Source organism: Amia ocellicauda, chromosome 18 (genome assembly GCF_036373705.1).
Source record: "Amia ocellicauda isolate fAmiCal2 chromosome 18, fAmiCal2.hap1, whole genome shotgun sequence".
Taxonomy (NCBI): Eukaryota; Metazoa; Chordata; class Actinopteri; order Amiiformes; family Amiidae; genus Amia; species Amia ocellicauda.
The window spans coordinates 25,358,961-25,373,007 of record NC_089867.1 but is presented as its reverse complement, the minus strand read 5'-3'; the positions used below and the strand labels follow the sequence as shown (position 1 = coordinate 25,373,007).

The 14,047-nt window shown below is 46.8% G+C and overlaps 1 protein-coding gene across 1 annotated transcript in view; it reads right to left on the bottom strand.

Moving 5' to 3' along the window:
- The window catches only part of foxj3 (forkhead box J3), a 103,179-nt gene that overhangs the window by 54,018 nt on the left and 35,114 nt on the right, over positions 1-14,047 (bottom strand). Inside the window, exon 2 of the mRNA XM_066690489.1 lies at positions 8,015-8,501. Coding sequence (XP_066546586.1) covers positions 8,015-8,338 — 324 coding nt within the window. The 5' untranslated portion in view covers positions 8,339-8,501. The remainder of the gene's footprint in view (positions 1-8,014; positions 8,502-14,047) is intronic.

Below are 14,047 nucleotides of genomic sequence, written 5' to 3'. Positions count from 1 at the left end.
CGAACAAACCCACTACGCCCATGAAGCTCAGCACAAGACTGACCTACGCTAGCCAGCTCGGCCACGGGTTCGTCCGGCAGGGGTGACCGGGCCAAGCCGACAGACACGGGAGGCTCTGTGGAGCGCTGTAACGAGGGGAAGTCTCGGCGTGTTTATCGCAGTGTTCGTTTCCATCACTGTGAGAGCAGACACACAGAAGACCCCGCAGCTATAGCAGCAGCACAGCCCCCCTGCCGTCCCCACAGCCGGACTGTCTCGCAACACCCCCCGCCCCACCCCCTCGCTTCATCAGAGACTGAATTCATTGAGCCGATTCGGGGTTAAAGGCAGATTCCAAGGACTGAGGCTCTATTAATAGAATCTGGGGATTGAACATGCTTCTATCTCCCACTCTCTCTCTCACTCTCTCTCTCTCTCTCTCTCTCTCTCTCTCTCTCTCTCTCTCTCTCCAGCACTTGATGTAAAAATGGTCTACCTTGGCTTTTACCGAAGAGAGGGATTGGGGTTTTATATGCCCCCCGCTCTCCCAGCCCCCACAGTGACTGTACGCTCTCTGCAGATATGAACAGCTGGCTTCGTCAGGATTCCGAACAGCTGAAGAATTTGAAAATAAATCGCATTCAGAAAAAATGAATCATTGTTCTGACTCGTGTGTCCGTGTGTGTACACTGTAGTTGACACAAAAACAGAATCAAACCCCCGACTCCCGACTGCCCGACACCCAAAGGAAACCCACACGTTCAGGCAGGCCCTTATCGATGGCTTTTAAGCCGTTTGTCCAGCGTGGGCGTCTCTGAAACGTGATCCGTTCTTTTTGATCGTAGGTTCATTCTAAAAGAGCGTTCACACATAATAATTCATCTCTGTCTCTTAAAGACCCAAAAGGCGGCCGCTCAACTGCTTAGCAGGTCGTTGGGACGGCCCCCTGTTTCTGTGGCAGTGGATGACATATTTCACCCAATGGACTCGATCTCTGGCTCGGCACACTCCCACCTCCTGCAGGGCCGGAGCAGGGTTATACGAGGTGATGATCTCAGTCACCGTTTCCTCACCTCACCTCATCCTCCACTTATTATACAATCTGATGTACTGGGGGTCACAGAAGGACCCCCGCCGTGCTGTGAGGTGTGCAGCCGTTCCATCAAGCCCTGTTGCAGGACTCGGCTCGGGTGCTGCCGTCGGTACGAGCGAGCCCAATTCCTCGACCCCACACAGCCTTTGCGGCTGACAATATCTGTGGTTAGTTATTAGGTTCGTTGTTTGTTTTGTTTTTTAAATCTCGCCTTCCTTGGGCTGCAGACAAGTTCCCAGCATGAAATAGCGAGAATAAGATTTTCTACAAGTCATAGTTCCTTATGGAAAAGGGTCCGTCCCCTCCACGACTATTACATTTTCTCCAATTTTCACTTGGCTGAAGGCAACAGTAAGCTTTTGCCAAATACCCTTAAATGAAGAACATATGGCAAGTTTCTCTCTTTTTTTCAAATGCTCCATTTGTTTTAAAACACAAAAGAAGGAATCCAAAGGTTCCTCTCTCTCAAAAAGCAGAGCATCATTGATCGCAGTCAGATGCTTCTCGAGCTGACGGGAGAACAATGACTGACTTCACCCCCTGAAACTTTTTAATCCGTTAAATCCAAAACAAATGAACAGATCTGGAGCCGTAGCAGACCTTTTAGCTGGGGTCTGCTCGAGGGGCAGAGTCACAAATCACTCCTGCTCACACGTCTCCGTTAGCAGATAGCAGGTAGATAACGGATGCTTTCTGGGTCAGGCACTGCGGTACGAATTATACATTCAGGCCTATTTCTAAAAAAATAAAGAGAGAAGTAAAATTCCACGCATCTGCTACACTGCTGGTGAGAGGAATCGCACGTATTCCTCTCGGGGGACACTTTCTTACCGAGCGAAACAATGCTTCAAATTAAAACAAGACAAACAGATCCAGCCAGTCTCTCTTAACCCCGACAGCCACACATCTCGAGCACGGGTACACAACGGCAACCACGAAAGAGCAAATCAGCAAACGAACGCGGTCCAATTATGACAGCAGGCAAAGTTGATCAAAATGAGCTCAATGGTGTTTCCGTCATTATTAAATCATTAAGCTTTTATTTTTTCTTTTCTTCTCCTCTTTGGTGCCGTGACACACTTTCATTCTTATTCCCTGCTCTGTCTAATTGAAGAAGTTGATCGTCTTCACCAAACTCCCACCAGCTGTTGGAAGTTTTAATTTCGCAACTGGCAGAGGCATGAGTTACATTGTGAGAGAGAAATAATCTCCCACACAACTTCTCTCCCAAAAAATTCATCACTTAAAAAGCTGACTCTCCGGTCACCCAGCCCCACGGAGAATTTGGAGGAGTACGCGTGGATCGCCTTTTGTCTAGATGAGTTGAATTTGACCCTGAAATGAATCTCAGACTCATCTGATCTGGATCTGACCTAGCAGGCTAGACTTCTCACCGGCAGACCCGTTACAGAACAGCACTTCTGAAAGACACACACCAATGAGAGACACGGGCACAGAGTGGCAACCTGCCCCAAAGTGGCCGGCGATATTGTTCTTGGATGTGTGGAGAGAGGGAGCCCATCAGATTTCCAATGACTCGTTTTGGTTTCGTCCCTCCATACAGTCTAGCGGCCCGAGGGGACAGGTAGGAGCGCCCCTTTCAGTGCATTTGTTGGTTTTGACAAGGCTCCCAGAGAGGCACGCATAACTAGGACCACCCAGCCTGCAGGGAAACAAAAAGGTGATTGCCTTCCCTCTGGAAGGTTTGGAGCTGCCAAAAATAGACTACCACAAAAGCCTGGAGATGACAGAGCAACCGTATAAATAGCACAGGAGCAGAGTAAATAACATAGAGAGGTTATTCCGGCAGGCACGGGCGGCCGCACTCCCAGCAGAGGCCCCCCCGCCAGGCCCGTGTCAGTGGCAGGCTGGGACTGGCCACTATGTGAATCACACACATCAACACAATGTCCCAGCTGCACCAGGCGCTGCACTCATTGAGCAAGCAGCCGGGCTCCAGGGTGGAAACCTGGCCAGTGTATGTTTCCCCTCTTAAAACCCGATACACTTTGGTGAACACAAACATTAAGAGAAAAAGAAAGCAAGCGGAGCGCTACAAAACAACAGTGTACAGAACACACGACAAGAATGGCTGAGAGTGAACACGACTTTCTAGCAGAGACGAGGGGATTTATCCGGATGAGATCTTGGGATCAATTAGCTGCTAAGAATCAAACGAGGGATACAGACTGAATGGCCTCCTCTCTTTAGTCGCCTTGTTTTAATTAACTTCCTCAAATCTCAATTATATGGAAACAGCTTTTTTGCAGAGAAAATGCGTTGTTTCCAGAGGCCACTGGATTCTCTGCCCAGCAAACCTGGCTTGGGGTTTTCATAAGTGTCAAGGTTGAAACACACCGATAAACAATATACATCAAACAGGGGTACAGAGGCCTTTAACAGCATTCATTCTGCAACCGTACAGATGCAAATGGACAGGAGTGTCGGGAGCTGGCGACGCAGCCAGCTACGCAGGGAGCAAGGGGTATAATGCTGCAATTTTCCAGTCTGCGAGGCTTCAGCCCAAGCAAAACGGGACTAAAGCAGGATTGAGGGATGAAGGTGCAGATATTTTCACCTGAGCAAGCGGCGCTGAATTTCCTCAACACGGAGCTTTGAATTTGGCTGTCAAATTATTTATCAGCTGCAACATTATCTCCAGAATGAATTGATGCCCTGAAACTGCCATCATTTTTTTTTTTTAAACACATTTATTTAAAAAACATCACCTATGGCCTGTATTATAAAACTCGCTGCCCAGATGGAAGTTCAAACCTTTGATCCGTTTAGGTTTCATTTTACAATAAGTAATGAGACCAAAAGCCCGGCACGCACCTTAAAGATCCTAGAGCTAGACACCAAATCTGCGTTCGGCCGAGAGGGCTTGGAATCGCAAACGTTTTTCGGCACACTTTCACAACAGAGAAAACCACGCTCTCCCCCAAGTCTGAGCCCCTCATCGCCAGCGACACGACCAGTGAAATCAGCTGGGTTTGGCTCACTGTCACCATCGAAGCAGCTGCGACTGCGAACAAATGTCAAGTTACTCACAGGGAGAAGTTTAGCTCAATTACTCACATTTGCCCAACAATGCCACTCATGGGGTACAAGAGAGTGTGGTACTATACCCAACACACACACACACACACACACACACACAGTGGGCCTACTAGAGCCATGCACCACCACTGTGCCCAATAGGACAGTGTAATGATCAGGCTGGGCGTTTCTATTCAATTGTTCCCAGTGCATGCACAGGGCAAAGCGATGTCAAACGAGCGTGTGAGCCTCACCAACAGCTGATGCGCTCAGTGATCGGTCTAGAGAGAAATATTTCAGGAATTCTGCAGCAGATTACAAATTCTTCTTATTCTTCTTCTCTGCAGCTGATATTCTCGACAGAAAGCAGCACCATTTTGACGGGAGCTCGTGCAGTTTCAGAAGCTTGTTACGAACGCGGAGCGACTTCACAAAGCTGGTGCTCTACATTATCATGATCATACGGCACATGTTCAGAGGTTCTGCTGGCCACAGAGGCTTGCCAGCCACAGAAGACACCCTTTATAACTGTGTGTCACTGGTTCGAGGCAAGAGCCGAACTGGAAAACAGCAACTGAGTGAATGGTGTTTTCAATTTAATTTCTAGCTGCTCTTGACTGACACATCATCACATTTCTACTGCGCCTGATCAGATTATAGCCCGATTTACTTCGGGATTAAAACGTGTTGTGTAAACAGATTTAAAATGTCCAAGTTATAAACAGCTTAATGTAAATGGGTGTTTTGTAATCCTCTGCCATCTATACATGTAATACCTTTACACATATGTATACATGCACCATATAGACAGCTGCACACTATTTGTGTTCAGGCATTTATGGTATTTTACTGAAGGAGCGAAGTGGAGGGAGGAAAGAGAAAAACATTAGTTAGTAAAGTAAAGGCAATTTGGTTTTAATCAGGTAGGTCTTAATAGCTTTAAATTCATTAGTGGTCACTCAGGCGAGTGCCAGCCAGGGTAGAATTCATAATCTGAGGATCTGACCTGAGGCCAAAGCCTTAATAGCAAGAAATGCTCCTGACAGCTGATGTTCAGACGCTCTACCTGCAAGATGATTTTACGATTTCTTTCTTTTCATTCGTGGAAAGTTATTTCACGTTGGCGAGTTCTGGAGCCACTGATGACTCAGTGAAGCTGCCAGGGCAGATCGCCATCCCCGTGTGACCGCGTTGCGGTGACCTTCATCTTAAAGGGGACGTGCTCCTATTCTCCTGCCTGCTAATTCGAAGCTCATCAGGCAAACAGCCCTGCGAGAACCCGAGGGGAACGCAGGGTTAAAAACAGTCAGGTGAGCGACCTACTTAACTGGGATTAAAAACAAACTATCCTTTGTGATCTTTGATGCCGTAGAGAAAAGGAACAGAGACAGGCGCGCTGAATGCTCTGGGGACGTCTTTATTGAAACACACAGCTCCCCCTTTGCACGGCACACACCGATCTAAAGGCAGGCATCTTAGAAATGACAGCTGTATTTTCCATGTGAGCTCGAGCGACACGCCAACTCCTGAGACGCCGCGAGTGCCAGCGACACAGGACCACGGCACAGCCTAATTACACCCTGCCGCTTGCCTGCGCACACTCCAATTTGACAAACTTTTTATCAGTACTTGAGAGGATGTAATGACTTTATCCGTGCAATCTAATTGCCTGCTCACAAACGCGCTGTGCATATCCGCTCCCTTAATACCGCATTAATGTTTTTTGACCTTGATGAATGATCTTTTTCTTTATTGACAGCACTTATTGATATTTCTTAAAACCGGTTGCTAATAGAGTTCTATTCAGCTGATTAAATAAGCTGCCTCTGTTTGGATTACCCGGTCTCATCTCTCCTCCTGCAGCCTGCATTATCATAGCGAGCAGACGGGTGCGTGCGTGTGTTGTCAATTCCTGCCGCCGTCTTCACCAGAGAAGCTGCAGGAGAGCGCTGCTCCACACAGATCTGCAGCCCATTAGGAATTGGGCAATTTCACTCGGGCTGACCTTATATTTAGTGCTAGTTTTCAGTATTAATTTATATTACATCTTCCCTGCTTCTCAGCCCCGGCAGTGAAGCATAACTTCAAACTCCAGGCAGTCTTGCAGCTCTCCGACTGCTCAGCACAGCGGCTGACCTACAGTAATCCAGTTCAAGTTGATTAACTATGCTCCAAATCTAGTGGAATAAATGTATTTGGTGAAAATACTAACATCGTCATAACACGGCCGATGCTGTCCAGATAGATGCATCACAATGGAGGCATATATACGTCCCTATCACAAGAGATGTTAACCACGAGTCTGCTGAATACCCAGAGTACAATCGCACCGTGTGATCTGTGCCATAACTGTCCACTGACCAGCCAAAGCCCTGAACTAATCAAAGCCTCCCCCACCCATCGCGAATAAAACGCAGTGCTGGATGACGGGCGAACGAGACAGAAGGAACAATCCTCTGCCAAACTGAAAGCCGTCATCATGGGCTGCAGTTGAAATGTGAGATTAGCGGTACGGTCCATTTGATTAGCCCAGGATTTTAGTGCCGAGATGTAGGACAACAAGAGCAAATAATAGCACTTCTGTCCTATTGAGAAAAGCCCCCCCAAAAAAGGAAATTGTGCAAGGGAATAGTAATTTAATATCCCAACTTTTGTGTATTGCTTTACCACAAACATGTATTGCATTCTGTCCACAAAAGCCTAATGGAGGCCTCCTGGCTCGGCACATGGCGGTGCATTATAGTGCATCCACAGATACACACCACCTCCACTGAACTAGCACAGCCCCCGAGCCCAGGCCGTCCCGCTGACACGCCGGCACCATTAAGGGCCGCCATTTGCTGCAGTTTTTGAACACCAAAATCAATTTGTTGCATCAGAGAGAGGAGTACGCAGCCTGGCAAATACGCGGGCTTATATCACAACCAGCCTGTTTCAGCTCCTGGCACGCAATTTAGCTGGGGAATTGTGTCTGGAGGATTAAAGACAAAAGCATGAAGAAAAAAAAAGATGTCAACAAAGAAACTGGGAGGGGGGGAATGGCAGGGAAATTGCAAAAGCTTAATTAGACAACAGAAGCCATTATACACACCTAGACAAAGACAGAAAGACTGCTGGGATGTTCTGTGAAGACATCCTTTTTTTTTTTTTTTTTTTACTGGACCTTACAAATGGCACCAGTCATTCAGCCCATACTTGTACTTTTGGCATCGGGCACACAGCCAATCAGAGCTCCTCATCTTGCCAGGTCTAAGAGAGACCTGGTATTCACTCACGACTGACTACACAGAAGACCAACACCGAAGACACCATGTGCCACAAGTAGTAAACTGTGAATCAGGAAGCAAAATTATTCTGTGAATTTCTACTGGGCAATGAAATCTGCTAATGGTGCTGTACGAGGCCTAAATAATTCAGCGGCACACGGAGAACCAGTACATTAATATTTGAAATTATCAGTTTCTGATGCCGAAAAAACATCCCGTTTAAAGCTCGGTCCCCGGATCAAAGCCGAGTAACTCATCCGTTTCCACACTGACAAATGTCAAAACACTCGAAAGCAGCGAGGTTTGATGAAAAATGCATGAATAAATAAATAAATAAATAAATAAAAAGCAGTGCCACCCACCACCGAGTTCACATCACTGACTATAAGGAACTTCCACCCGCTGTACAGATGCAGAAAAGCACAGATCGCTCCCACACCTAATCATAACAGAGATCCTCCCCTCAGCATTTCCACTGTAAACACTATCTACAGTCTTCTGCCTGGAACATAAGGCCATTCGAGCACTCGCTGCAAGGCTGGAGTCCCCTTGGTTTTGTGCCTGGTGTTCTTCCTCTACCGCCCGCATGGCGCCCGTTTCAAACCCACAGAAAGAACCGCACCGGTGTGACCCTTACCTTCCACCCGCTGCCTGCCTCTCGGTAGTAAGGGAAATTGTCGCAGATCCACTGGTAGATCTCGCTCAGAGTCATTTTCTTCTTTGGAGAGCTGTTGATGGCGAAGGTGATGAGGCTGGCGTAGCTGTAGGGCGGCTTCCCGTCCTTGTGCTGCTGCACCTCCTCCTGGTCCAGCGTGGTGTTGGGGTCGAGCAGGCTGCTCTTCTTTCCCATGCCCGGCCCGTGGGCGTTCTGTGCCGCATCCGCCTTCTGGATGGCCGCCCTCATGGTGAGCTGAGGCAGCCAGTCCATGGAGGTGAGACTGCTCTCCAGCTCCGACGTCATGGCTGCGCCCCGGGGAGGAGACGGGCGTCACGTGGGGGGGCACGAACGGAGGTCGACGAGAGAGAGAGAGAGAGAGAGAGAGATAGGGAGAGCGCGGCTCCCTCGGATCACAGTGCGCTGGCCGCCGACGCCGCTGCTTGCAGTCGCTTATTCCCAGTACAGTCTGGAAAAGAAGAGCACAGAACACACAGTTCAATCCCTCTGTGCAACACTTTCCACACAGCATGTGTAAGGGGTCTGCTGTTGTACAAGAGATTTGGGCTCTTGCACAATGAGAGAATACTCACAACACATTCATTTATTATAATTCATACACATTGAATAGACACAAATATCTTTACTGGGAAAAACATTTAGGCTACTTTCTTAAAATAATCAATCCCCTTTCTCTCCGTCTACAAATGGTTCGGTCCAGGACCCGCTGTAACTGACCTACAGTAGCCAAACTGTGTTTTTTAACGCTAGATCAATGTAACAAAACTATTCATTGAAAACAAATGTACATCCAGTGAAACTTGCACCACCAGCATTTGAGTGTATAGAAATGTCGTTGGTGACTGAAGAATTATTAAATGCTAATGATTTTCTGCATGGGGTGACATTTCTACCCAAGATAAGAGGTTTGGGAATGCTACTCTGTGATTGGCTGGTTTCTCATGTGTGCTTTATAATCCAAAAAAAGGGGCAAGTTCCTCCTAAAGAAACAAAATCCCTTGAGCAGGAGCTCATCAACACGGAGGCTTTCAATAGCAACACCGACACAGCAGTCGTGGACAAAACCTTTTTTAAACACTTGGAACATACAAACACTATTAAATGCTGGAAGGCATCTTTGTTAACAAGATATGCATTGATTGTTTTTGCTGTGGGTTCTACTACTATTACAGCCTCCTTACTCAATTGGTGTAAAACCAAAGTCCTGAGAATCAAGTTTCTCCATTTTATCATTGTTTGTAAAAGAGCTTAACAATTTTTTTTCCAAAACTTATGCAGAACTAGTTAGGACTGAGCCGTGTGAGAAAACCGCCTGTATCCCCCAAAATACAACTAAACAACCTCTGTTTCATTTCAGTTACACTTTATCACCACAGCTACCTCCCGCCCTGCTCTTTTGCTTCGCCTGGGCAAGGACAAGAAAAGCAGTCTTCAGAAACGTGCTTCGCCTCGGCGCTGTTTGCCCTCACTGTGGGGGCACTCATTAATACTAAAACACATAACCACAGGACGCCTCCCCCGAGCCCCACTCTGTCTCCCACACCTCCCTCGATCACTTTCAATCCAGTCCAGTCACAGCTGCAATCTGATCTGCAGAGTAAGTGAAGGTTGGGGAATTGTTTTTACAACTGCCAGCCAAATGGGAAAATAACAAGAAAGGAATTCAGCTTCTTTCAAAAACCACATGCAAGAACACCAGCCTGCACCACTGGGCCACTGAGAAACCATTGAATATTTGCAGAGCACCTTCCTCTCATGCTCTCTCTCTCTCTCCACTACTCCAGCACTGACACAGTGTGTGTTGAGGGGGGGGGGGGAAATCACAGACAATGGAAAAAACGCAGCAAAATGTTAGTTTCTCCTCCGAGTGCAACTATTTTAAGCCGCAGAAGGCCGCAGAGATCCACGCTGCTGCAGACGCATGGGCTTGCCGCGTGAACACGCCCACTCTGTGGAAGTATGAATCAATTATTGTAAGAGGAGACCAGAAGTGACAAAACACGTCTGGGCTAAGAAACATCTAACGTTGTAATACATCATCGCCGCCTACCACAAGATACCACACTGTGTACCTGATTAATATGTGGCACAGGGCTCAAATGCCTGAAATACCCCCTAATTAGAAGTGAATTAATGCGAGCAGCAGAGATGGTTTTCCAACAGTTCCATGTGACGAACGAACATGCGCTGTCCCAAAAGGACCCGGTCTGGACCTGGAATGATTTCTGCATTGTAATTTTGGGGTATTTTTTTCTTCTTCTTCTTCTCTCCCTGATAAAGATTAAAGCCGGCTTTGTGATTTCAATAAGGTGAGTCATCACCTGCTAATGTGAGTAATTTTCCACTTTAGAGGCTGTAAAAAGCACGGTCCGTGCTTAACCTCCTTGACAAATCATTCAGACAACTGATGAATATTTCTATGGGATTTGTATATTTGCACAGAGCTCACATGTCCTACATTAAGTACCTGTACAGGAGACACACACACAATCTCTCACACACACACACACAGTACACTCACTCTCTCAGTCACACACACACACGTCAATTCTCTTTTGACAATTGGTCCGTGGCCATCATCATCTGAACAACATAATTCGCTGAAGGTGTTGTTACGGTCATCAGAATAATTATTAAATACTTAAAAAATAAATAAATGCAGTGAATCCAGTTTCAGAAGTTCCAGGAGGCAACTGGAAGGGTTAAAGTGGGGTGCAGTTAAAGCCTTCCACTCCTGGAACACTAAAAATGTGTTTGTTTGTTTTTCTATGAATGCGATGTAATAAAATGGCAGACACCCTTGATGATCATGTTGACAGGCACGTCCCATACAATCTCTCGCATTACAGTCAAAGGCTAGCAGAATGAATTCCCAGGCCGCAGTAAGGAATGTGCTTTTCAACTCGGTTGTGCAGCTTTGCCTTGTCCGCAGGAACGCGTCATATTGGTGCATGCAGCTCATTTCCTCCTGTGATGAAAAGATTATTAAAATGATAATAATAAACACAATAATGATACTATTTTAAATTGCTCTCAAGGATGACACATCGACAAACATGGTAAATGATCAGAGGGAGAAAAACACAGTTTTCCCCAGAATACTCCAGCGATGGTCCCCCCGCGCTCATATTATTAGTCACCAAAGTCGATTTCTTTCCTTGTTGTCTCAGTTTATTTTTCTTTTCTTCTTTAATAAATGATTTTTCAAGAGTGCACCGCATGCACCGCCAGAGAAAAAGCCTAGTGAAAGGCGTCTCGCTGGAAGGAGGCCGTGGCATCGCCGCCCTGGCGCACGGCGAGACACCGCATCAAGACAGCGGGACATAAAAGCCTTTCAGCCACAGAGGATTTCACTGATGGACTTCAAACACCGCTGAGTGCTTTTTAAAACGCGGAAGGTACTGAGAGCAGCTAAAGGACTTCTGTCCCAAAAATAAGCCCAAAATAGTCATCCCTCTCAATTTGCTTTCCCAAGATGATAATGGAGTGAACAGGCAGCCGACATGGCCTTCTGAGCACAGGATTAGGTCTGGCTTTTTTGTTTGGGGATTTTTTTTTATGAACAGAAACACTCCTCACATTTTCTCCGACTTCTAATCACGAATACGTCTGCAACCAGAATGGGTGCTTGGAAGATGAAGCTGCAAGCTAATGCCTCTCTAACACAGTCCCACTGCGCAGCTCTGAACACCCCGCTTGGAATGAAAAGGCTGCTAAAACAGACCCTGGTTTCTGCCAGGCTTCCCCACACCCGCTAAATCTGCAAACCACCCTCGACAGCTTTCCGAAAAACCATTATTTTCCACTCCTGCCGAGCAGAAATTAACCCTTTCCCCACTGCCTTACTGCATTGTGCCACAAAATCAAGGTTTCCGTGTTACATGCATGTCCGAATCACTACATTTCAGGTCTGACTTCCCATAGACTAAAAAAAAAATACAAAGTAAAAATCCACATGGAAGGGTAACAATCCACTGGTGCAAGAACCAGTGTCTTAGTTTCTCTGACACACAGCTGGGCTAAGATGATGCAAGAGATTTGCTCAGCAACAGCGGTTGATTCTTACCACGGTGAAGGCCTGATAATGCTCCAACTACTGAGATGAGCATTTCCTAATCGAACGGATTGGCGCCTTCCGCGTGTTTGAAAGGGAGATTAAGAACTGTTAATGTTGGTAAGAGCCGAGGCACGATTCAGGCTGGCTGAAGGTCCCTCAGTCATATCCTCACACAACAGTGCCACCGCAGTTAGACAAGAGATAAACAATGCCAGAGAGGCACTGAAGGCAAGGTCTATGAATCCTGGACAGACTATAAATAACTGTCAACTAACGGCACTGTCAATCGAAGGAGATCAAAGTGGGCTTAAAACACAACAGGGAAATGATGAAGCCCATTAGGACACCCATATTCCATTCGGAGGCTTTCAAACGCCTGGAATAATAAGAAAGCATTAGAAATAAGGTTACAAGAAAAGTGGATTTTGTTTGAGAGATTTTTATACACTCAAGAGTAAATGTCTGCATAATAAAACACATAAGAGACTCCAATAAAGTGGCCATTGATCTAAACCTTGCAGTGCACTGTGGCGACTGCCTGTGAAAACACAATTTCAAAAGGATCATAAAATTATCACCTGTTTGCAAAGCAAGTGGTTATGCCAAAAAACTCTCCTACACAACTAGAACTTTTCCATAACCTGCAGCAGCAGTTTAAGTGTGAAATTCGGGGGCTTTGACTAACAAAAGGATTCAAATATAAAGTGTGCATGTTATCATGTTATCGAGTCTTGTGTTGGCATGAGGATATCCTTTAAAATAAACTATTATTCTAAGTTCACACACAAACCTTAACAGCTGAAGGGTAGAAGACTGCAGAATATTTCCCCCCCTTTCTTGTAAAACTGGATTTGAGGGAAAATGTGAAAGATTCAGTTTCCAAGATCCTAGCAATGCGGGGAGCAGCTTAAAAGCCCGGTCCAGCGATGCCGAGGGAACACCTGCGCCCCATGACTGTGGCTGCGGCGGCTGGGCGAACGACAGGAGAGCGAGGCTGCGGTAAGCGGAAGCGACAGGCCGCCAGCTGAAGGGCCTGCCGGGTCACAGAGCATGCGGTCCTGTTCTCGCCCGAACCTGTCAACTCGCAGCATCGCGCGGGGGGTCAGCGTGGCGCAGCGACGGGGGGCTGGGCCGGCCTGGCAGGCCAGCGCGAAATGCGCTGCGGCAGTGAGGTGAGAACGGCAGTGGAATTCCACAGTTTGCACAAAGTATAGTCAATCCCAGAAAACAATGACATTTATAATTGTCTTAATTTATTTAAATCTCCAGTTGTGCACCTTCCCCTGGCATTTTACTTTGATATTTTAAACTGCTTTAGTTTGTGTGGGTTTTATTTTTTGTTCTTTTGCTTTTTTTGATGTTTTGTTTCCTTGTTTTATTAATTGCTTGTTGTGTAAAGTGCTTTGGGTTTTTGAGAAGGCACTATATACATTATTATTTAAGAATTTATGATTTGTAATTAAAATAGCAGGAGAGGGAAATTAAAAACCCTTGTCACAGTCTAAAGACCACTGGAAGATCTGAGGTGTTTGAACTCTCTCACTGAAGCCACACTTAACTCTTGTGGGAGCAGACAGCACTGACTGGACAAGCACATTTCGTCTCATTAGCCCCTACAGAGGCATCCAGGAATTTGACCTGCTGGAGGAAGTTGTGTCAACCAGGGGAATAGGTCCAGATGCACTTTAACCCCCCAAAATATCCCGCCGGCACACTACCCCCCGCCTCCCCGAGCCAGAGGCCTCAATTAGGCCAGCTGTGCTGCAGGAAGGCTGCGTGGCTGTGGTCCCGGCAGTGGGACTGGCAGGCACGTGTCGGTTTGGCTCTGGCAGCTGTTGGCTCTCAGGTCTGGGAACAGGACAGGGGCCGGATTGCAGCCCAAACACACAGGTTGCAGAGTTCACTGAGCTCACACAGACCTCACACCGATTATGGGC